The 26454-nt window shown below is 37.3% G+C and overlaps 1 protein-coding gene across 5 annotated transcripts in view; it reads left to right on the top strand.

Moving 5' to 3' along the window:
* The window catches only part of LOC125230811 (protein 5NUC-like), a 53705-nt gene that overhangs the window by 6153 nt on the left and 21098 nt on the right, over positions 1-26454 (top strand). For all 5 annotated transcript variants that reach the window (XM_048136034.1, XM_048136037.1, XM_048136035.1 and 2 more), the window contains exon 2: positions 24086-24312. In XM_048136034.1, coding sequence (XP_047991991.1) covers positions 24086-24312 — 227 coding nt within the window. The remainder of the gene's footprint in view (positions 1-24085; positions 24313-26454) is intronic.

Raw genomic sequence — 26454 nt, 5'->3', positions numbered from 1 at the left:
GAAAATCCGTATGTGGTAATTCGGGTAATTCCTCTGACACCGCACACATGTTATCTTGACTTGTTCGCATGTTTTCCTGTTTCAAACATTTAATATTCGTGCGTTTCATTTTTAAATTTCGAGCATCTCATAACTTATCGAGTAACCTACGTATCTTTATCTCTATACTTAGGTATACCTTAACTACACCGGTTTAGCGGTATAAGCAGGGGTGGCTCACTCCGCGATTCTATCGCCGCGCTACAAGTACATGCTGGCGGCCGCGAGTTCGCGGCCTAATCGGGGGTGGCGCGCGTTCTCACGGAACGCATGTTCGCACTTTCTATTGTTACTTTACGTCGCGAGTTTGTTTTTAAGGTTCATATGCGATGTCCACGTGTGGAATGGCTAATAATGCGTAGTTAAATAGACATCATGAATAAAATAGGACAATCTTACACAGATCTACTATTGATCCCCGGCAAAGTTCAATAAGGCTTGTGATGTTAGGGCTTAAACAAAACATATAGAAATACTGTATATACCTAGAAAGTACCCAAGACTTGAATATATAGTAAAATATTTTATCTGAGTATTAATTCGTGCATAGGCAACCCTATCGTCCGACGCTGCGCACGTGCGGCTCTTTTCTTTGTTAGAATTTTGTAGGCATTTAAAAAGGCGGCATTTCGTGAACATCAAAGCAGTGGACCTTCTGTACTTGTACTATTATATATTCTGTGGTATAAGCGTGAAGAGGAAACACAGGTAGACCGACTTTGATGATTGGCATTTATAATATTTGAATAGATACTTTTCAATTTTTATTTATTAATATAGTATTGTATTACATTGTACTACAAGTACACATCACGTGCGGTCGCCATCGGATATAATAATACTTATCGGACCTGACAAAGCTCTCACAAATATCGGAACAATCACTAACATCTAACGTCATTTAAATCATCAACGCACGACACGATGCAGGACACCATCGCGTGCGCAGACTTCTGGCCGGTATTTAATTTCGGCGGTTCCGGGCAACCTGCCGAATCCTACCGAGTCAGACGACGCAACGGAGCCACGCTGTTACGTCGTCGCCCAAATCTAATGTTTAATTTGTATTATTTTTTGTATTATTTATCGTTTTTGTCTTGTTTTGCATTTTGTAGTTTCACAGTGCCTTAGTGTAAACTGTAATGCTGTGTTAGTTTTTGATTAAATAAATAATAAATCTACACAATAGAAGCATGTCCTGATTTTTATGAGAGCTTCGGCAGCTCCGATATATTTGATGGCGACTGTGCAGTCGAGTCCACGTGACGAGTCTATGTATAATTGTAATTGCGCATCGAACTAACAACTCTATTTCACGGTCATGGACCAGAATCAGCAATCCATCAAACTTTTTTATTCCTTAGCAAATTTAAATCAAAATATTTTTTGCAAGTATTTGCTTGGGTGAATCTGATAGTGACAAACTGCCAAGGATACGATCATGCAGCCTTATTTGACACTAACTAGCTATTGCTAGCTAGAAGGTTTGGATTTACTTCCTAAAATGACATCAATAAATTAATTTAGAATCGTTATGTGATTACTAGGTATGTAATGTGTTGGTAGCATTTTTTGTTTACTAGGCTTTGATATGGCATACCTAATTAATAAATACTTATATTATAAGTTATATTATAACGTAGAAATAACTTAAGTAATCAATTATTGATACCTACGTCAAGAATTCTTACACGTGTTTCTTTACACCTGATACAAGTAGGTAAGTTTGTACTACAAACTGCAACATTATGTATTTAATTTGTAAATAGATCCAGTAGGTCAAGTTGTCTGTAATAAAAACTATTGTAATTGCTGAAAGCGAAGTACGTGCTTGTAAGTTATGCTTCATATTTGTAAAAAAATATCACATTTCGTTAATGAAATAATATATAGAGCAAATCCATGTAGAAAATTCCATGTTATGTTCAGGTATATTCTGCAATTATGCATTGTATGAATGCATATTTTTTTACATTTCGAAACAAAGCAAATCTATAATAAATACCAAACCTTTAAACGAGAAATTCTTGTATATTTATTTATTTATAATATGTAATTTACCGGCGATCTCGGAAACAGCTCAAACGATTTCGCTGAAATTTGATGTGGGAGTTTTCGGGGTAAAAAATCGATCTAGCAGTCTTCTGTCCCAATAAACGGGAACTTTCGAATTACCATGCTTTTCTTTTATAGCATCTAAAACACGATATAATAAATTAGAACTCATAATAAAATATAATATCAATAATACAATAAGCAAGGAAATGCTGCAAATACTCCACTAGACATGAGTTCGAATATCAAGCTGGTCAGTAGATTTGCATATCAATTGACTGCTAAGACACAAGATCAAGAGGCTGCCAAACACAGATTGCACGAACGTACAGACGTTCGTGGAAGAGCCGGTTATATTATATGGATGGCAATTAGTTGAATCACGAAACATGTTACAGCACTTTACAAAATACATCCATACAGGCTTCGTCAAAGTAAGTGTTACATTATGTAATTCATGTCAAATGGGTCATTCATACAAATCAGGTCATAAACGTTACTAAAACTAAAATATTCCTCCCTGGATCGTACCTGGCTCAAAAGTCCCTATTATTCTCGCTACATTACCCCGCTGAACTGCAATGGAGACCTGTTGGACCAGATCAGACCCGAACGAGGATCGCAGCCCCTCTCCGGCAAACGACGCCCTAATTCTTTGAAAATTAGTTGAAGCAACCAAAGTTCACTATTAATATCCAATATCTGGGCGACCGAGCTTCGCTCGGTTCTATTTTAATATATCACGTCTTTAGATAAAAAAAAAACTTATAAATACAAAAACAAAAAAAAAGACAAAAAACAAAAACTTAATTTCTGACCGGGATTCGAAACCCTGACACCTACGATCTATCTGCGTACATTAGACCGACCTCGTGCGACTGAGCTAAGCGGAATCGATGCGCGCGCGGCGAAATTAAGGACCATATTTTACGTTTACAAATGCGAAAGAAAAACTCATGAAAACTCGAAAATTCGCGTTTTCCGGGATCTAAGGCAACGCTAGATCGATTTTTCACCCCCGAAAACCCCCACAAAACAAATTTCAGCGAAATCGTTAGAGCGGTTTCCGAGATCGTCGGTATATATAAATAAATATATAAATAAATAAATAAATAAATATACAAGAATTGCTCGTTTAATAGTATAAGATTAGTCTATAACAACGATCTTCATCACTTTTTGCGACATAATAATAATAATAATAAGCCCGCGGGGGCAGCTTGTGGCGAGCTGACGGTGAGTGGCGACACCGCGGACCCCTATTCCAGAGGGCACTTCCATCTAGCCCTCGCCTCTGCGCTTGCCTTAACCGGCCGGCCAGAGTGGATTCGCAAGAGCGGGACCTATGCTCCAGGTTGGAAGTGTAAAATGTCATAACGCCGGCGGCCTGCTGAACGGATCACCGGGATCTGGCTACCGCAGTCTCACCTCTCGACAACCTTTCAGCCACTCTTCAAGTGTTGCTCTGTTGTCGCACCGTGCGTGCGGCCGTTTTGCAGGGCCCACTCAATGAGTTGGCGAGTCACCGCCTGTCTTTTACAATCTTGAGACTAGTTGTCATGGCAGGTGTCCGATAGTCTCCCCCCATAGACCATTATCCAGTCCATCCAACTTGCACAACAATAGCCTATGACCTTAGTTCCCATCGCAACACAAAAGTGCTGCACTGAAATAGTCTTTACACCTGGCGGGGACCATCTCTGGATGTATCATATTGTGCGCTCGGGGATGGTATCCGCCAGGTGTATCCCTTGCCTTTAGATTAAAGTGTCTAAAAGGGCCTCTGTGCTGTTGGCTTCGGCCCCACACATGCCTCCCAAAAGTCCGGGACCCCATGGTCCCGAGATATGGTAAGACATACAAATAATAATAATAAGGCCGCAGGGCAGCTTGTGGCGAGCTGTTGGGGAGTGACGACCCCACGGACCCGAGTGTTCCCGAGAGTCGGTCAGGGTCTCCGTCTCCGGCGTGTCTTCGCCGGCCGGAGTGGAACCCCAAGGGGACCCGCAGGACTCTCAGCTCTGGCTTGCCTTCATTGGCCGTCCAGAGAGGAACGTCTGAGCTGTCGCTCCAGGGGTGGAAGTGTTAAAGGGCATAACGCCGCGAGTAACTTCGGAGAAAGCGCAGCACCACCTCTCGACACCCCTGAGCCACTCATGCCGGTGTTGCGCCTGGCCGTCTTTAAGATGGCAAATCAGGTGCCCATCTACCGAGTGGCGAGTCACCGCCTGCCTCGATAACACTGTATTTACAATGTTATGGTAGGTGTCCCGAACTCTTAGCAATAGCCCAGTCTTATTTCCATCCAAATCTAAACCATAGAACAGGCATCTTTCCATTTTTTACAATAGTCCAATGCCTGCTGAAACCGGTTCACGGGTATCTATTCATGTACCCGTGAATGGGTTCCAGCAGGCGTTCTACATGACATCAAAGCTCTCCAAATGGCCTTTACGTGTTGGATCTATATCCCCACGCACGCCTTATAAATGACCGGGCTCGAAAGACCCGAGAGTTTTAAACGGAGATACAAATAATAATAATAATTTTTCCATTTCTCCTTTAATTTATAAATATGTATGTAGTAACACTCGCAGAGGTTTCTGCATGATAAAAAAAATTGCACCTACTAAGTATGTAAAAAGGAATAAAATCAATACGGATATTATAAGTGCATGTACTTACACGTACGTACTTCACATGTTAAATGATTAGTACTCGTTAGATATAGAAAAATTTTATTCAATAAAATTTCACGATGCCACGATGATCAAATGTTTCTTTTTGACCCAGTGGTTAACTGGTAAAATGCCTTAAGGCATTAAGTCCACCATTGGTACTTATTTTTTATGTACAATAAAGTATAAATTAATAAGCAAAACTTATAAATAAAAACCTTCACCTTTTTTCTACGCGTGACGTCTATACATTTCGTAAGTGCTTTAATTAGGTACCTAACTTACACGCAATCAAGTAAAACCTAGGTAGTTAAATTTACCGTAATTTTACTGTAATTACCTGAGTATTTGATACCGGTGTTTGGTTTGATTAGTGATTACATCATGTGATAACATGCCACGAGAAAACAGATAACAGCTTCGAGTAAATAAGAGTCTAAGATATTTTTGTCTGACTCTAGGCTCTAAGTAGGCTGGTGGCTTAGTTTCTACAGTCTAACCAAAAAGAGTAGAAATTAAAAAGTGGCAACATTGTAGTGTCATCCCTTTCACATCAATATGTGTGAGAGAACGGGACGACACTACGATGTTGCCACTTTTTAATTTCTCCTCTCTTCTGTTCTGATTCTGACCAACAGTCTGCTGTAAGGAATCTGAATATATTTCAATATGTATTTGTAGCGTGTGAAAAACCCAGAGCCTCCTACGACCCTGGTACATCGAGAAATAATATTTATTCGGTTGTGGGCATTTCTCAGAGCGTTTAAATTTTTTTGATTTCGGTGGCAACATTTTTACGTGAATCCTGTAAGAGTCACATGAAATTCGGTCAATTTAAATAGAAGTCGCGGATTTCTACCAGAAACAAAGAAAACTCATGCTACGCTTACGGGGTTCAGGTAATAATGCTGCCACCGAAATCAAAAAAGTTGAAACACTCTGAGAAATGCCCTTGTTATAATTGTACAGGAGTGATAAGGAGGCAAACGATGAAATTTCCATTTTTTATGTAGCTAAATAGGAAGTAGGCTTTCAGATTCTGAGTATATTTTATTATCATTTATTCATGTCAAAGTGTAATATCAATTAGCAATATATGTCAATTGAATTAAAATTATTATCATAATTTTAGGACAAAAGTCCATGAAAAATAATAACCTACTAAGTTACCTTAATTTATAGGTGACCTCAATGTACGCTAAAGAAAGTAAATACCTAAAGTGGAAAAGTGTGCCACACTATGATAAATATAAACTGATCACTGATCAGGTTCTCTGGCGTGTTAATTTATTACTAAAAGCACCGTTTCTATTTACATATTTTAGCAACTATGCCGATATTCGTACATAAACTTTAACACCGTATCCTTAAGTACGAAGACAAGACATTACCTACAACCATACTAAATAAATATAAGTTGTTATCAATATTAATGAAATTCATAAATTTAAACATGAATTATAAAACTGATGAAAAATGTTGTGTGCAACTGCAAAAATTAAACATACGCTTCTCGTAGACTATTTAGAAACATAACCTACAAATGCATCCAATTAATTAACTTAAAAAAAAAAAGTTTTTTATCATGCAGAAACATCTGCGAGCGATATTACATATTTTTAAATTAAAGGAAAAGGAAGGAAGGAGGTGTGAATTTTTCCATTTTTCCTTTAATTTAAAAATATGTAACTTAAAAAAGTTTTAAATTTGTATTGTGAAACTAATGAAAGAATAAAGGACGAAGTAAGTTCCATTCAGCAACGCAAGTATAAAACGCGAAAAAGAGGAAGTTCACGGTTTAGGTATCCATCCGTTAAACGGAGGACGCTGGTTCGATTCCAGCTCGGGACACTTGGAGTCCTTGGTCACTTTTTCTTTGTATATGACATTTATCGCAGCCCTTCTCCCGCAAACGACGCCCTAACTTTTTGAAAAAGGAGCGAGCCTCTGAGCCCCAAGGCCCCGCCGTCTCAATCGCCACCGGCACAAAGTCGTAAGCTGATTCCAACGCGGAGTACTTTGCGTGCTTAGACTTTGTCGCGGACTCCGCTGCCGATCCAGCACAACCTGTAGTCTGTCTCAAATGGGATGCAGCGTAAGTGCTGACACAAGTTGCATCCCATATAAGGCAGCGCCCTCTACGCCACGGGACCAAGGTCAGCCCGTCAGGCCTTTTACCATCGGTGCGACTCAACCCTGGCAGTTGCAAGAAGCCGACACTAAGGCTCGGCGCACGATCTCATTAATTGAGTGATGCTTCGGGCCTTCATAATTGTGACCAATATATACGTTAGCCTGTTGTATGTATTTTGTAGTACACTTGTATGTATTTTGTACAATAAATATTAAATCAAATAAACATATACATGGAGTTTATATAATTTCAGTGGAAAAATTACAATGGAAAATGTCTGATCATAATCTGATTAATTTCAACGAATGGGTTGGAAACACTTTTATAGAGAACTGCGAGGTTTTTGGCTTTATTTAAATTCGTATTATGTTGTATTGATTTCAATTCGTGCGTACGTGCGAGAGGGGGGAGGAAGGGGGGGCTCGTTATATGAGTAAAAATTTATTTACAATATTATTCATAAGCCCAAGTTTAAACTGCTGAATATTTCTAAAAATATTTTTCTCTCTCCTTGTAATAGTTTTTGCATAAACAAGGCTTATACTTAGGTGGATATGTACTTGTAACGGCAGGTATTACAGTATGTATTTTTTGCATTGTTAGTTTTTTGCAATTTTATTCGTAGGTATAACAAGTTTTATTGCGACACAAAAAACTACGTCAGTGTAGTACTTATATTGTTTTGTGTTGTAGTACTTATATGATCGTATCGTTTTGGTCGTATCTGGTCCAACAGGTCTGCATTGTCGTCCAGCGAGGTAATGCATCGGGAATAATGGGGACTTTTGAGCCAGGTATGATCCATGGAGGAATATTTTAGTTTTAGTAACGTTTATGACCTACCTGATTTGTATTATTGACCCTTTTGACATAAATTACCTAATGTAACATACTTTGACGAAGCCTGCGCTGTGGATGTATTTTGTAAAGTGCTGTGTATCATGTTTTTTGATTTAAGAATGCAATAAATATATTCATATGTAATCATTGTAATCAACCTATGATTAAAGCATTATGAAGTACTTTTTTCATTCATTTTGTGAATGAATTTCTGTTTCTTTCACCCCGTTGCTAAGAGTGGCCGTTTCATCAACCTTGAGCAATGGCATGTGCTCTGCTTACCTTTTTTGGGAATACAGGCGCGCACTTATATATGTATGTATTTCGTAATTAGGCCTCAATGGCTTTTTTATAATTCAATATCTTTTACGATTGATAACATTCGTCGGGCAATTCAAGGTATGCAGATAGTCTTATCTGAGAGAGAATTTTAAAATTAAAAACGTATTCATGCTTAATTTTCCTGATGGTCGGTCGTGAAGGTAAATAGGAGGTATCGTCATCCTCCTTGCGGTATCCCGGCATTTGCTGCGGCTTATGGGAGCCTGGGGTCCTCTATGACAACTAATCCCAATATTTAGCGTATTAGGCACTATAGTTTTAAAGGGCTTTTTGGAATTAGTCCGGTTTCCTCACGATGTTTTCCTTCACTGAAAAACGGCTGGAAAATATCAAATGACATTTCGCACATAAGTTCTGAAAAACTCATTGGTACGAGCCGGGGTTCGAAACCGCGACCTCCGGATTGAAAGTCGCACGCTCTTACCGCCAGGGCACCAGCGCGTAAATAAGAGGTATGTAGGAATAATACTAATTTTCAGAAAAAAACTGTGCCTTTTATCCCATCGTGCGACAAAACAATATTTTTAGTAACCTTGGGGTGGCAAAAAAGGCAGACAGAGCATGCACTTAAAAAATATATTTCGTATCACGCAGAGGAAAATAATCAAGATTTGTAAATAACATCTAATTATTTAAGATAAAAACCTATTTAATTACAGTGTTAGAGGATAAATTTATCAACTGGCTGCAGGCTGTCTGGCTGCAGAAAAATTCATCCTTAATTAGGGTTGCCAACTTTTTTTTAGGGAAATATAATAGTATTTTAGAAAATTCCGTCTTAAAAATATAGTACACCGAAATACAATATAGTACGGTACAGATAATCGATAACCGAATCGTAGAGAACGTTTTGTCTATCCACTTTAGGGGGCTTCACGCGGTTTTCATCGACTTTTGACAAGTTTTGTGTTGTATGTCCTTAATTTGCACTACAGATATAATTACAAGACAAACAGCCATCGGTTGAATCGGTTCTATTATATTTTATCTCTATTCGTAAGAACCATATTTTGAAATTTTGTTTTAAAATTTTTCTTCGAAGTTGTTTTAGTGATGGAGTCTTACATATACATGAAATGTAACGAATTTTTTTTTCGTTATAAAAACGCCGCCCCTGGCGGTTTGACCCTAGGGTAGATTCGCCTCTGGCAAGGACCCCAAAAATATAGTATTTTCATACCGCTACAAAACTGTACAAAATATAGTACAATACTATATTATATACGGTTCGCAACCCTAACCTCAATACCCAAGGCCGTCGCCAGTATTTATTGAAAGCCTGACAATATTTTATTGACTCTGAGATAGTGTCTAAAACTATAAACACCTGACATATGGCAATAATGAGGTTACGTTATGTGCAATTCTACTAAAATGTCAATACGGGTCAGGTCAGTGTCTAAATCCAAAACTTTATTTAATGAAAAACTACGCAATAATTCGCTCTTTCATCGATGAAAATATTTATCCTCAATTCTTACATCGTTGGCAGTCTTTTTTGTATTTTTTTGGTAATCGAGTTTAGTTATTGTATTGACCGATTCGAGAAAACTTGTTAAGTTGATGCGATATGATAACGATCAGTGTCAAAAGTGTCCAAAACCGAAAACGTGTTTTTTACACTCTCACATCCGATCCATATCGCATTTAGACCTAATAGTTGACTTTTATTGAAAATATGTGCAAAACTTCTTGTGAAAATGCACTAAGACAAAGTTCGCGTCAGCGCGCCCTCAGTAGATTTTTTTATAATGTTTCGTAATAGTTTAAAAATCTGTACGAAATCAGTATTTTGTCCCTAATTTTACAAAAATCCATAATCAAAACGTAGGGCAATATTCGTCAAATTTAAGATATGTGAAAATATTTTTTTATCCAGAAAGGAAACTGATAATTCTCTCAAGCCTCTCTCAAGGCTAAATATAACCTGTGAAAGTCCTCACTATGACACGAGCTTGTGTCGACGGTCCGCAAAGATCGATTCGTCTTAACCGGTACACGAGGTGACCTAGATTCTGATCTAGTCTCCACAGTTTCTAGAAATTACCCTTTCCTAGAACAGCTCAGCTCATAGATAGATCGGTCATCGGTCCTATTCGAACTTTCAGATTCAAAAATTTAAGTGAAATATTAACTCTGGATACGATATGGATATGTGTTTTGAAAAAATGTCATTTTTGACACAATCATATTTATTTTGCCGGATCAAGCAGCCCCATCTTCTAAAGAGAGAAAGAGAGAGAGAGCTGTCTATATTTTTTCACAATTATTAGATAATAAAGTAAGTTTAGAGTACATATTCAAACTATAGGAATACATCACTTTCCTTACTTAAGAAACAGTAAACGGAAAATAAAATTTGTTATTTATTAATATGTTTGACACTCGCTTATTATCGTCATATTTAATTTAGTTTTGATCTATGTACAATTTCGAATAGATTGCTTAACATTAACATGAACTTAATAAAAGGTTATTCGATATTGAGTCATCATGATCAAGTTGTTACTAATTCTAGAAGCAGTTTTATATTGAATAGTATATGTTTAAAAACATACTCCATAAATTATACATGCATAACCATGTTATTATAAATTCCACTCACTCTGGATTTGAAACAACATACAAAATGCATATTAAAAAAAACAACATATCTCCCCGACCAAAACTGAAAACACAATGTTATCCCGCAACCCGAAATATTAAAGATCGGAAAATCAAACCAATTAGTGAATAATTATGAAATTAATTAAGCACGTCAAACGCACGCTGGACAAAAATGGCTGACACGCGGATGTCCGCACTTGCCGTTCCTATTTTAAATTCATTGGAAGTATTCCAGGCATTACCAGCAATGGCTATCAGATCTACTTACTAATAAAACTAATATAATACATCTATCAAAATGTATAGTTAGATATATAATTATGTCTGGGTTAACTGATTTTTGAATACCTACTTTTAAAACACACCGTGTGAAGTAAAAGTACCAGTGTTCGTTCGACATTGTTCATTGATGATTACTTAAGATTGAGATTGGCATCTACTAGGACACTGTTGAGTACAGCCGGCGTATCATGCTTCCAATTTTATCACTTGTCCACGTGGATGAGACAACTGTCACTCTCACACTGACATACTTGCCAAAGCGTGACGGATGCTTTATCCACGTGGATAAGTGATACAATTGGAATCATAATACGCCGGCTGGTAACATTTCCTTACTTACGTACGTCTGAGTAAAATTTAAAGAAACGAAACAAATCTCCAGAGAGGTGGATTTTGACTAGTCCCTTTCCTCCCTTTGATATCGTGGGCGATGGGGTAGCAACCTGTCACTGCAGTATCACAATGTCGATTTCTTTCAAACCCTTAAATTGCTCATAGTGGCACTAAAACTTGGGCAGTTTCATGTGCTCTGTCTATGTCCTTTTGGGATTACAGCCTGATTGATATTTATGTAAAGAAATCAAAACGCGAGGGGACTTTTCATAAACTTAACCACAGTATAATAAAGAGTACTATCGTACAGTATGGCCACTCTCGGTTGCCTAACAGTTACCGCCTGTCAAAAACGCGAACAGTTGACCTGTCATATCTCACTCCTACAAGCATGGTACGCGTTCACCTACACGAGCTTAGAATGTGTGCTAGGAACGCGCCTCTTTCATATATTTGATCGCCAGTGTCCGAGATGTTACTTAACTATGGATGACTAGGTACTTTTAACGAAAAATACATATATATGGTGTGTTTTAAAATTAAAAATGAATGCTGAATATTGGATAATGAATCGGGTAGGATTCAGCAATTACTAATGTTAATAGTGTAGGTATTTTTAATATTTACGCATTCGGCACTTACAGGATAATAAAATGTTATGTTCTACAACGCACGTGCTTTAAGCCTTTAACTGATACGTATTTTGTAGGCATCATAATCTATACACCGTGTTTCACTTAACAATAAAAACCTGAAAACCGTTTGTTCAGAATCAAGAGTAATCGATTGAGCTATATCTTGATGGGGGTAATATTTTTATTTAAATTAGTATTATTAGTTATTTTTTATGTGCCTATTCTATTGTATTCGTAATACAACATTGTGTATATCGCATTGCTAGAGGTTGTTTACCTTTTTCAGTATTTGGGGGTATTCATATTCAATTCATATATACATATTCAATTAAAATAATTGTATTATGTATAGAGGACACAGTTCAGATAAGAAAGCACATCAAATATTTTATATTTTATGTTGTGTAGGTAAATTACATATTTAATGATATTGAGATTCATATTATCTTTTTCTTCTATGTCAATTTGATATGTTTTCTCTGAAGAAGAACGACGTATTATTAAGCAATAATATAATTTATTGAAATTGATTTCCATAGAGTACCTAGTCTGTTCATATTCTTTGATGAATACTTTTGCATGTTAAATTGTATGTTGTTATTTAATGCATGTTAATTATAAGATGTAATGTTTTGAAAAGAAGTTGCCCGCCGAGTTTCTTGCCGGTCCCATAGTGGATACCCCCCTCCCAACTGAGGGGGGACTGAAATCTTCTCGAGGCTGAGGCGTAGGGTTAGAGCCGGCGTAGCTTTATTTGACGTTCATATGCGCATTGTAATATGCCTACTTGAAAAATAAATATTTCATTTTCATTTTCATTTTCATTTTCATACTGGCTGGTTACTTGGACGATTATTTTTTCCGCTACGAGTTTGACGTTGTTTGTCAGTTAAATCTTAATGTTTATTATAAGTCATAACAAATTGAACTCGTACCTAATTACAACCTTGTCATTTTGAATATTGGATTTAAATTTGCATACTGCGATTACCTGTCCAATTTGAAATTTACTGTGACAAAGCTTTAAAGTGTTTTACAGTGACATCTTAGCTGTCTATTGGTAAACCTTATGTCGTTGCAGTAACGTACAAAAATAAATAGTTTTATGGTTTATGATGGTAGTTAGCAATTATTTTATTGAGTGTAGACCTAAAAGTCAAGTAGAGCTGTACAGAAAATTAAAAGTTCATTTAAAAAAAAGTAACCATCAGATTAAAAGATGAATACTGTAGACGAGTTTAAAAAAATAAAAATCAGTTGGGGTGTCTGAGGTTTTGAGTGGTACCGGAAACACGTTGTATAGTTTTGATCATTGGCGGATGTTCAATTATGGTACCATTTTGTTACCTCCATATTTGATCCCTATCGTTACATCTCTCAAATCATTATTCATAGATCGCCGTAGGAAGATTGTAAAATTTTATCGTTTTATCTTTTCCTAGTACGCGGTGACCAAGACGTGACAAAATAGTTCATCTGGCTAATTAAACACAAAGGATGAACCGGCACTAGTTGCAATGCAAAGCATAAATTATTACACTTTATACGCCTAACTTTTATGGATAGTTGTAATAAACCTTGATCATATCAGGAAGTCAGGAAAAGTACAAAAATAGTCAAACTTGACTATATTTGTAATAGGTAGTCAAACTTGACTATTTTTTTATTTTTCTGTTGGGGTGCCTATACGTGCGTTTTCACAAATTTCCGATCCAATATCAGATGGCGGACCGATATTCCATACATTACAGGCGCCATCTTGGATTTTTTCCATTGAAATCCTTCCGACATCCGTTATCGGATCGGATAATGTGAAAACGGACTAAGGGTTGGCTTTTAACTAAAAACCAACCCTACTCCTATTCAATTCAATTCAATATCATTATAGGCACGCCACTTAGGGCCTGGCCACATGGGCGCGTTGCGGCGACGCACCGCAAAAATTCTGCGTTGCGTTGCCGCGCCGCCAGTTTTTGCGGCAGGAAATCTGCGGCGCGGCACCGCGACGCAAGAACTCGCGGTGCGTCGACGCACCGCAAAAACCCGCGGTGCGTCACCGCAACGCAGATTTTTTGCGGCGCGTCGCCGCGCCGCCAAAACTCGCGGTGCCTCGCCGCTACTCGCAAAATAATTGTGAACTGTTTTGTTCGAATTAAACTTCGTTATTTATATTTAACCCTTCTTTGCTTGATGATGAATTTTTTTTTAACATCACAAATATTGAATTAATAGCAGATTTAGTACAGTTTTTCACGACAAAATACTAAGCAAATTTCGAATTTTTTAATATGCTACTAAAAAATCTTCTTTTTTAAATTAGGTTGTTTCATATTTTAAAAAAAATGGTGATAGATTTTTTCATTATTTTTACTGTGCTCTCCTACCTTTTTCCATAGTGAATGTATGGGGTTTTTTTTTATTTGCGGCTTTTAATACATTATCGTAAGTTGACATATAGGAAACTATTGATACCTACTGAATAAGAATGGAATCGTTAGGCATTAAATTTTATGTGAAAATAAAAAAATATTTTTTCATACAAATTGTATGGGGATCGTTTTTCTCGATTTGTGGATTTTCTAGCCAGAAATCTTATTTTGGTCTCATACAAGCTTTTAATCCTTGATAGAAATGGGATCGATTGGCGTCAAAAAAAAAGTTTGTGAAAAATTACCTTTTTCTCGCATCCTGTATGTTTTCCAAAAATATATTAGGTAAACGCCATTTTTCATAAATTTAAAATGGTCTTCTACTTTACTAACCCGCTATCAAAATACGACCTGTATAAGTAATTGTCAAAGTTTAACTAACATTTTTAATTATTTATTTATAAATGATTTTATGTTCTTGTGAGAATTATAACATTTTTTAAATAAACAGACTATTTTGATCCATGTCTGGATAAAGACTGATCGTGAAGTTCTGCACCGTGTATTTGTTATTGAGGAGCGGCGACGAAATGCGAGTTTTGGCGGCGCGGTGACGCGCCGCAAAAAATCTGCGTTGCGGTGCCGCGCCGCGGGTTTTTGCGGTGCGTCGACGCACCGCGAGTTCTTGCGTCACGGTGCCGCGCCGCAGATTTCCTGCCGCAAAAACTGGCGGCGCGGCAACGCAACGCAGAATTTTTGCGGTGCGTCGCCGCAACGCGCCCATGTGGCCAGGCCCTTAGGCACCCCGAAAAACTGTTTCAGTTTATACAGCGTGTATGTACACTGTACACATACAGCATGATAGTTACACAATTTACATACTGTATAAGTACGCATACGCAAGATTAGTATACTAGCATCACCGAGAGTTGCCAGTATTTATCTAAGATGTGAGTACGATTTTTTCTTGAAAGTTCATTTTATTGCAGATCTACTTTTATCGCACACAAAACCTAAATTATAGATAAAAATAATTATCATAAGTAGAGTAGAGTAGGTAGGTACGTACCTATCGCTTACTAATGTCTTATCTTTTCAATTAGGCACGATTGTTTCAACTTGATGATGATTGACAGACTATCCTCAGTTTTCAGCGATAAGTGTCTTGTGTTTTTCGACTTTCATTCGACTTCAGCGGGTTTGAAAGTCTTTATAAACCTTTTAACATGACATGAAAGAACTGCCGAATGTGGCTGAATGTCACAGCGGCACATGCATTTGTCATTGACGTCATTGTTGTTGATACCGGCAATACCCCTGTAACATTAAATTTTCTTTTCTTTTACACATAAAAATATATTTAAAAAAAGTTACAGCTGGGCCATTTTTTTTTCAAACTTGTCCACCCCACTTTTTTGTAACATGGGTATTTTTTACGCCATTCATACTCAGAATCGCGAGGTCTTTCGATCCTGATAGGAGAAAAAAATTGCCAAGATTTCCGTACATTTTTCAGACCTTCCATTCCGTTACCGCCACACAGAATGGAAAAAAAACCTTGGGAAACTCTTTTCTCCTATTAGGATTGAAAGAGCTCGCGATTCTAAGTGAAAACCACATAAAAATTTCCAAATCCAATAAAAGTGGGGTGGACAACTTTGAAAAAAATGGCCCAGTTGCATAAAAATAAATTCGGAATCTATATACACCGTGTTTCCGGTATCACTCAAAACCTCAGACACCCCAACTGATTTTTATTTTTTTAAACGTATCTAGAATATTCATTTTTTAATTTGATGATTATTATTTTTTTAAATTGAATATTTAATTTCTGTGCAGCTCTACTCGATTTTTAACTCTACACTCAATAAAATAATTGCTAGCTATCATCGTAAACCTTAAAACTGATTAATTGTGTACATTACTGCAACGACATAAGGTTTACCAATAGACAGCTATTTCACTGTAAAGCACGTTAAACTGTGTCACAGTAAACTTCAAATTGGACAGGTGACGCAGTAAGCAAATTTAAACCTAACATTCAAAATGACAAGGTTGTAATTAGGTAAGACTTCAATTTGTTATGACTTATGATAAACTTTAAAATTAAAGTGACGCACAACGTCAAACTCGTAGCGGAAAAAATAATCGTCCAAGTAACCAGCCAGTATTAATACCCCTAAATACTGAAAAAGGTATACAACCTCTTGCAATATGATATGCACAATGTTGTATTACGAATTTGTAGAATGGGCACGTAAACAATAACTAATAATACAAATTAAAACAAAAAATATTACCCCCATCAAGATATAGCTCAATCGATTCTACTCTCGATTCTGAACAAACGGTTTTCAGGTTTTTAGTGTTAAGTGAAACACGGTGTATGTGGATTATGTGACTACAGTTTAAAAAAAATGGTTTCATGCGATTCTCGTATTTCCCCTTGGCAGCACTTCAAATGTTTATTAGTAAACTAATTAGTGCCGATGCATCGTCAAAACCAATACAAATCCAATTTTACCGCGGGCACGTTCCGCATAATAGTAAACTAAGGATTATAAACTCAGTTATATTGACTGGAGAAAATCCACAGCAATGTCAAGAGAGTATAAATCATACATTGGAATTAATAATCAATTGGTTGAATTGTAATAATCTACATATAAACTTGGAAAAGACGAAAATTATGAATTTTTACCAAAGAAAAAATGATATGATTAATAATCTTACTGTGACATATAATAATCGTTTAATTGAGGAAACCGATTGTACAAAATTTTTAGGATTAAATCTAGACAATAAGTTGACATGGGAAACCCAAATTGACATTATTTGTAAGAAGTTAAATAGTTTTTCGTATGCATTGTATAATTTGAATAAAATCGTAAATCGCACTCAAGTACTTACTGCTTATCACGCATATGTAACATCTACACTGCGCTATGGTATCATGTTCTGGGGTAACTCAACTGATAGGGAATTGGTATTTAAGGCTCAGAAAAAATGTTTGCGCTCTGCATGTGGGCTAAAGATACTTGACTCATGTAAACAATATTTTGTCAATTTGAAAATATTAACTGTACCGTGTTTATATATTTTTGAAATAGTAATGTATGTAAAATTAAATATAAATCAATTCCCTGCTTACAATAGTGCGCGGCAGCGACATAAAATTGCATATCAGCAATCCAAAACAGCCTTGCGTGCAAAGAGTGTTTACGGGATGGCGCCTAAAATTTACAATAAGTTACCTAACTCAATAAGGGAATCTGAAATGCCGCTATTTAGGAAATATTTATTGGATTTTTTGGTGAAAAATGCTTTTTACTCTATAAAAGAATATTTAAACTATATGCCACACATGTATTAATTAAGTATAAGGATATAATAAAGTTTCGGAGGTTCAAAATTTCTACAGCCAATTGTATACGTCGCAATCACCACACCCTATGCCGGACGAAAAGGATCCTAGAGCCACTTTGTCCCGTCATGCGACGGAGGATCTCCCTGACATCAGCCTAGACGAAATCGAGACGGCGCTTGGACAACTTAAAAATGGAAAAGCCCCAGGGGCGGACGGAATTACGACGGAGCTGCTGAAAGCTGCCGGTAAGCCGGTGTTGAAGGAGCTTCAGCGTATATTTAACTCAGTCCTTTTCTCTGGGAGAACTCCAAAGGCATGGCACGGGAGCTTGGTGGTATTGTTCTTCAAGAAAGGTGATAAGACTTTATTGAAGAACTACCGACCAATCTCGCTCCTGAGTCATGTCTATAAGCTTTTTCAAGGGTCGTCTCGAATCGTCTTACACGAAGACTTGACGAAGCTCAACCAGTGGAGCAGGCTGGTTTTCGGAGGGGCTATAGCACCATAGACCACATTCATACAGTAAGGCAAGTTATACAGAAGTCAAATGAGTATAATCAGCCCCTATGCATGGCGTTTGTGGACTATGAGAAGGCTTTTGACTCCGTCGAGATCTGGTCTGTCCTCGAGTCTTTGCTGAGGTGCCAGGTTGACTATCGATATATCGAAGTGCTGAGATCTCTATATAATGCTGCCACTATGTCCGTCGTAATCCAGAATGGACAGACTGAGCCAATCCTTCTGCGCCGTGGGGTGAGACAAGGGGATGTTCTATCCCCAAAGTTGTTCTCTGCCGCGTTGGAGGATATGTTCAGAATGCTAGACTGGGCGAGACGTGGCATAAATGTGAATGGCGAGTACATCTCACATTTGCGATTTGCTGATGATATCGTCATCCTGGCTAAAACCCGGCAAGATTTACAGGAAATGGTGCAAAGTCTAGCTGGGTCTTCGCAGCGTATCGGTCTTAGGATGAACTTAGATAAAACCAAGGTTATGTTTAACGAGTACGCTGATCCGGGACCGATCGCAGTTGATGGAATCTCGCTCGAGGTTGTTCTAGAGTATGTCTACCTAGGGCAAACTCTCCAACTAGGTAAGAACAGCTTCGAGAGAGAAGCCAACAGAAGAATTCGGCTGGGCTGGGCAGCATTCCATAAGCTTCGCGGAGTCTTCTCGTCACCCATCCCACAATGTCTCAAGTCGAAGGTCTTCGACCAGTGTGTCCTACCTGTAATGACCTACGGTGCCGAGACGTGGGCACTCACGGCTGGATTGGTCCACCAATTCAAAGTCGCTCAACGAGCTATGGAGAGGGCTATGCTCGGGGTATCTCTGAGGGATCACATCAGAAATGATGTGATCCGTCACAGAACCAAAGTTACCGACATAGCTCACCGGATTAGCAAATTAAAGTGGCAGTGGGCTGGTCACGTTAGTCGCAGGACAGACGGTCGGTGGAGCCGAAAGGTTCTTGAGTGGAGACCGCGACTCGGTAAACGTGGTGCAGGACGCCCTGTGACAAGATGGAGTGACGACATCCGCAAGTTGGCTGGTGTTGGCTGGATGAGATTAGCTGAAGATCGGGAGCAGTGGCGTGCATTAGAAGAGGCCTATGTCCAGCAGTGGACGAGGATAGGCTGATAATGATGATGATGATGATAAGTAATTGTAGGATGTTTATTATGCATGCTGCATGATAGTCATAAATTCTAGTCATAGTTATAAGGAACGCTGTATGAAACTAGTTTTCTATAAGATTTTGCATGCCCTCTAGCTGGCTGAATACACTGCACTTTACATTTGTTTGATACCATCTACTTGACTGTATTCTTGCAAATAAACGATTTGATAAAAAAAAGGAATTGTAGTCATTAAATTTTATTACTTTTTTTACGAAAGACCAAAATTAGACTAATAATGGTACTTGGATTAGATACAATCAAATAAAAAAATGACGTCATGAGTGCGTTTTCACATTATCCGATCCGATGTCGGATGTCGGAAGGATTTCAATGGAAAAAAATCCAAGATGGCGCCTATAATGTATGGGATATCGGTCCGACATCCGATATCGGATCGGATAATGTGAAAACGCACTAAGGTGCTACTTGTCCTGATAAGCAATATTATCTGGCTATTGCTATACCCTTTGTTTTTTATTTCTTTAATTTTCGGATTTGACCTTTACTTACGACAAAAAATTGCGATTTACAATATAGACCGACGATTCTTTGTTTAAAAAGACGTCACTTTTGATATCGATTTATCGATGCATATCTAATCTAAAGAGAAAATAATGTTATTGACTTATTTGCATACCTTCTTGCGTATCCTTTGCGCAAATTTCAAAGAGATATTTGGGCCATTTTTTTCAAAGTTGTCCACCCCACTTATTTTGTAACATGGGTATTTTTTACGCGAGTCATACTCAGAATCGCGAGGTCTTTAGATCCTTATAGGAGAAAAAAATTGTCCCAAGAATTCCATACATTTTTCAAACCTTCCATTACGTTACCGCCTTACAAAATGTGTGATAAAAACCGTAACGAAATTGGAAAAAACCTTGGGACACTTTTTTCCTAAAAGGATTGAAAGAGCTCGCGATCCTGAGTGGAAACCACATAAAAAATTCCAAATACAAAAAAAGTGGGATGGACAACTTTGAAAAAAAATGGCCCATTTTTACGTTTATTTAAGTTTGACTTCAAAATTATATCCACGGCAGAACGGAGGTGATGAGTTTAAGGTGAGACGCAGTGTGATGGAACACAAAATTATAATTAAATTTTCCTTCAAAAATTAGATCGATTCAGTTGTAAAATATTTCATTTCATAAAGTAGGTCCTGGTCCCCTGTTACAGGAGTAACAATAATCCGTTTGTATAAAAAAAGTCAAAATGTAAAATTTTATTTAAAATTAGTGAAAACATTTTGGCCAGTAAGAGTAAAGCTTTCATTTTAATGTATTGCTAGAAACATCCTGTGTAAAGTAACAATTTTCTCAGACTGCTGATTTCGTCCTTTAAAATGTATGTTAATTTTTAATTATAATCATAATCAGTACAACACCACGCCTTCATCACACCTCCATCAAGTCAAATGTGATTAATCTGATAATGACCAGTGATAACGTTTATGACTACTTATATTATAGTAATCTACTGTTATCATACTACTTATGTTTTATGATAATCACAACAAAACTGCCAGGTACATTGTTACATGTTTGATACTGGAATCAAATCTATCTAATGCTTCATATTTGTATATAAAAATAAAATAAAAATATATCGATAGCGCAATACCGCATAATAACACATATGTATACCTTACATGTTGTAATCGTCAAGTAACCACGCGATAATTCCGTAAATATAATAGATATCAGAAAACTTCCAATTGATATCGAAAGAACGTTACCAAATTAGTAAAATTACATTTATAATTTTTTTTAAATAAAAATATTAAGTTTAAACGATCCTCCACAGCCTCAAAGAATGTCGGTGTCGTAGATAAAACTGCTTGAGATTCATTATTTGCATGAATACTTAATACGTAGCTAATATAAGTAGTAACGTTTAAACCATTTATCTTTTTTTTTTACTTATGACGTATGATTTAAAACTCGTAAATTATAAGTTAGTATCTTATGAAAAAAAATGTTTTTGTGGGTTGTTGTTGTGATGAAATGAATAAGCTGTCAAAGCGTTCTAATGATAAGCGTCAACGTGAGACTTTATTTTAGGAAACGACACAAATTTGTCTCTTAGCATTTGTATACCTAGCCCAAACAGTCATTGAGTTACTTTTACCACAGTATAATAAAGAGTACTATCGTACAGTATGGCCACTCCCGCTCCCCGCTGAAACTGCCGCCCACCCCCTCTACCTCATACCTCATAGTTACCGCCTGTCAAAAACGCGAACAGTCGACCTGTCATATTTCGCTCATACAAGCATAGCGTTTCACTTCACCTACACGAGCTTAGACTGTGTGCTAGGAACGCGCCTCTTTCATATATTTGATCGCCAGTGTTCGAGGTGTGCTTTTACAATAAAATTAGTAGGTAGTCTAATTTATGAACCACACTTTGTAACAAAAAAATTTAACTTCGCTTAAATATCATAGAATTACGACATGCATAATATTGGATCCCTCCATTACCGTGATCCAGTGGAAGTTCTGGAAAAACAGTGTAACCAATTTTATTTTTCATAAATGCCTACTCCCTAATTCATGCTCCCTAATGAGCCATTGATAAAATGCGGCTCATTCTTTAGTTTTACTGTTGAAACTACATCCACATTTTATGTATCAACATCTGCGTTCAAATATCAAAGAATCAAGGTGGACAACATCGGATCACAAATCGAATTATAACACAGAGTCGAGACCGAGTCGAATTGCATAACATTTTAAAGAATGTATTGTCGTCTGTATCGGTCCCGTTTTGAGGTGTTTTTATCCCGGCGATGCTTCCCAGAATCTCAGGTAGCGGGCAATTAGAGAGTTCATTGAACGAACCTTTTTTGGCGCCAAACGCCATCTTGCATTGCATAATTTTATAAGTAATCAGGCGGCAAGTTGATAAGTTGCCAGTCAAGTTCAGTTTTTGTGTATTTGGAGATCAGTATGCATTTTTATTTTTAGCACTGATATAAATGCGTAGGCGATAGACATAATAATTAGGTATAAAAAATAAAATTCATTGATTCATAATCGAGACAAAAATATACGTCAAATAACTTTATTAAACAAAAGACCAATTACCAGGAAATTTTGAGTAATCTGTACAATATGTAGGTTTAAACAATACACTATCAAAGTAACTCTACATAGCCTACATAAGTATTTGCGAGTATTTTAGTTACATGTATGTATACCGAAATGGTTCAAGTTGTTCAGATACGATATTGAAGTGAACGAAAATCTATTTCCATTTTCCATTTCAATTTTCCCTACACGGTGTTCATGTGGCAAAATAGCTTATTTGGGCGTGAACGCGCCATTTTGCACGAGGCATCTGGAGTCAATTGGACGGCCCTCGGTGAATTGGCTTGGGATCAACGCAAACTGCCAGTCATTGACGGAAATCGCAGCGCGTGGTGAAAATGTTTACAAAAATTACCTATCTATTTTAACTAAAATTTGCTTACGCTTAGGAAAGAAAAGGATGTTCTATTTTTATTTTACAAAGCCTGGTTGAGTCAAGATCAAGGACAAGTCCAGACTACTGATTCTTAGAAGTTTATGATAATTATGAAACACACTTTTCTACCGGGCGGCGTAATTACGTATATCATGATTAATGTCCTTCAAATAAGGCTGGATCAACATTTTACTGTCTCATTGTCCAAGATTTATATCTTGGACAACAGTGGCAGAGATTGTAAATGAATTGGCTTTTAACTACCACATATGTGCCCGTGACACTTTTATACTATACCCCCTCATTCATAAAGTTATCAAGCCGATAACGTTCGTTTGTCCCTTTCTATCACACCAATACGTCGAAAAGGGACAAACGAAGTTTATCGGCTTGATAACTTTAGTGAACGTCTATGAATAAGGGGGTTAGACTAGTGGATTTTCTTACCGTAAATACAACTAATAATAGTTTAGTTTAAAGTTTAGGTTAAAGAAAATAGTTTCAGTTTACCTGTGTACTTTCCTGAAGCTCATATCGTGATTATTTAAAACAATACACTTCTACATTAGCCTGACATAGACTTCGGTGTCATCCATTCAGCATTCAATTTCTTAGACACTGGACATGACGTCACGACCTGCAATTTGCCTGTTCACTCCGCTTGCATCTCAATTAGTCTCGCCTACATATTGTGTTACCTAACTGAAATCATCTCAGAGTAATATTGAAGGAAATCTATGCATGAATAGAGGGCGCTAACTGATATGACGTTGGATGATAATGGAGCATTGAAATGCTACATTTCTATTAATGTTCGTGATTTTGATATGTGTTCATTACTAATTTTTCAAGTAAATACGTTATTGATATACTCTCTTTATTAGTTATTGATCTAAGTTCTTTCATATTTTTCTAGTTATTACCTACACTATAAATACGGCAAAAGTGACAAACAAAGACACCTTTTTGACCAAACTAAATTCGCCAGGAATTAATTCCAATTTAGTATAATATAGGAAATCATATATAGGTACGATTATGAAGGTGTACAGTAGGTTCAAAAACCGGATTTGAGAAAAGTAGTGCTGAACGCTTCTTCGGATCTAAGACTCCCTTTAATGGCCTTTTTACAGAGACCATCGATTCGAATCCTCAGTTTTGAATCCAATAAATTACAGTTCTTACTTTCCTTTACGCGATAAGAGCGTATTAAATAATCCTAATATCTAACTGGAACCTAAACCTTTCCAGAATCTTCCATTTATCATCGCCTTGCTGGCCACAGCGGCGCTGTCATCCAGCACAGTCATCAAATCACCAGAGACCGGCGCCATACCTCCAAACTTCGAGCTCCTCATACTACACAACAATGATATGCACGCGCGGTTTGAGCAGACCTCGCAACTGAGCGGGGTTTGCACGACTGCTGACCGAGAAGCGGGCAAATGCTACGGCGGGTTTCCTAGGGTCGCCACTGTGTAAGTAAATATTTCTTATATTACGTCAAACCTAACTTATTCACTCTCTATTGGTAGCTTTAAAAGTGGCACCATATCTTCAAAGTTCGAGTTGTTGACACTGTACAACTGCATATGCACGCGCGAGCAGACATCGCAACTGAGCGGGGTTTGCACGACGGTTGACAAGGAGGCGGAGAAGTCCTAGAGTGGCCACTATGTAAATTAATCTTTCACTTTGCTACGATAGATCGTGTCGTCTATGTAACGTTACATGCCTACCTGACAACAACTAACTATACCTATTATTGTGTCAAACTTAGGCCATTCGATCTCTAACTGAATGGAGGTTTTTATCGTTGCTCTGTCAAATAAATAGCTACTGGTCCTTCTATTCTATCTTGAGAAGTTGAGAGAGTTAGCAAACACTGCTTATCCTAGTACCTATACTGCACACACAAAATACGCTGAAAACAAGAAATATATTGTAAATTGTTTGCCTACGTTACTGCTTGTCGGTTACCACTGAGATTATTGTTTGTCTCCCACAGAATATGTATTGACCTCAATATCCATAATATATGCTTAACTCGCTCACAGGATATACTCATTTTACTCATTTAAGTCCTTTACAGAGATCTAAAATCAAATTCTACCAAATACACACAGCCCAAACTCAAGTCAGTAACATTATTTGTAAGGCTCCAAATCCGAATAATATATTTGAAACAGTTTGTGGCAATGACAAAGTGAACTATTAGGTTAACGGTGACATTTCTAATCTCTAGACAATTACATAAATTGTATGGAGTCAAGGGCGGCTATAGAGCGTCTCATGCTGTGGAATGGGTGAGTAATCTTGGTGACATAAACTCTGAGGCCTTGATATGGTATCGACAGCGCCGTCTAGAGATTATGGATACACTAAAATGCTAATTTCTGATAATTTATGTGGCAGAGTCGTTATGGCATTGATAAGGATAAATATCCATTTAGACGACGCGCAAAATCGCATGCGATTTTACTGTAATGTCACAAAAGATGTACTCTCTGTGTTAATCCCCACTCTGTGTTAACCCCATAAGGCATTTTTTAATAATAAATTCTATAAAACATTAAAAAGGCATATATTTTATTTATGCATATAACGCAAAAAATACATAGATCTACACGTCTTACACATCTTGCAACATATTTTAAAGCTAGGTATCTGTGTATTGCCTAATTATGCAGTAAGTACTTGCATATCGTTATTTTAGTGGCGTTTTTAGGGTTCCGTAGTCAACTAGGAACCCTTATAGTTTCGCCATGTCTGTCTGTCCGTCCGTCCGTCCGTCCGTCCGCGGATAATCTCAGTAACCGTTAGCACTAGAAAGCTGAAATTTGGTACCAATATGTATATCAATCACGCCAACAAAGTGCAAAAATAAAAAATGAAAAAAAATGTTTTATTAGGGTACCCCCCCCCCCCTACATGTAAAGTGGGAGCTGACATTTTTTTTCATTCCAACCCCCACGTGTGATATATTGTTGGATAGGTATTTAAAAATAAATAAGGGTTTACTTAGATCGTTTTTTGATAATATTAATATTTTCGGAAATAATCACTCCTAAAGGAAAAAAAAGTCCGTCCCCCCCTCTAACTTTTGAACCATAAGTTTAAAAAATATGAAAAAAATCACAAAAGTAGATCTTTATAAAGACTTTCTAGGAAAATTGTTTTGAACTTGATAGGTACAGTAGTTTTTGAGAAAAATATGGAAAACTACGGAACCCTACACTGAGCGTGGCCCGACACGCTCTTGGCCGGTTTTTTCAATTGTTTCAATGTGACTTCCACCCGTTTTTATTACGTTATGACAAATGACATTCATAGAGTGGATAGAATGAACAGCAAAACGGTTACCTACTTACTAAAACCAACTGATCAATCTACAGAACTTCATGGTAGATGTTCTCTAGATGCAACCAGCAAATTCATGATGTAAAAGCATACATCCTCATTCAGAAATTCTCAGGACAGTATTCGTGTAATTTACAACGTAGCTACGCTAGAAATGCTTTAATACATGTGCAAAATTTTAATTTCACATCCAGGTTGCGCGGAATTGCCTAATCTCATTTCGCTGGCTCATGAGCAGAGCGCAGGAATTTAGTCAATGT

This window comes from Leguminivora glycinivorella, chromosome 11 (assembly GCF_023078275.1).
Source record: "Leguminivora glycinivorella isolate SPB_JAAS2020 chromosome 11, LegGlyc_1.1, whole genome shotgun sequence".
In the NCBI taxonomy this organism is placed as follows: domain Eukaryota; kingdom Metazoa; phylum Arthropoda; class Insecta; order Lepidoptera; family Tortricidae; genus Leguminivora; species Leguminivora glycinivorella.
The sequence above is the reverse complement of the archived record's forward strand: the minus strand, read 5'-3'. Positions and strand labels throughout refer to the sequence as shown.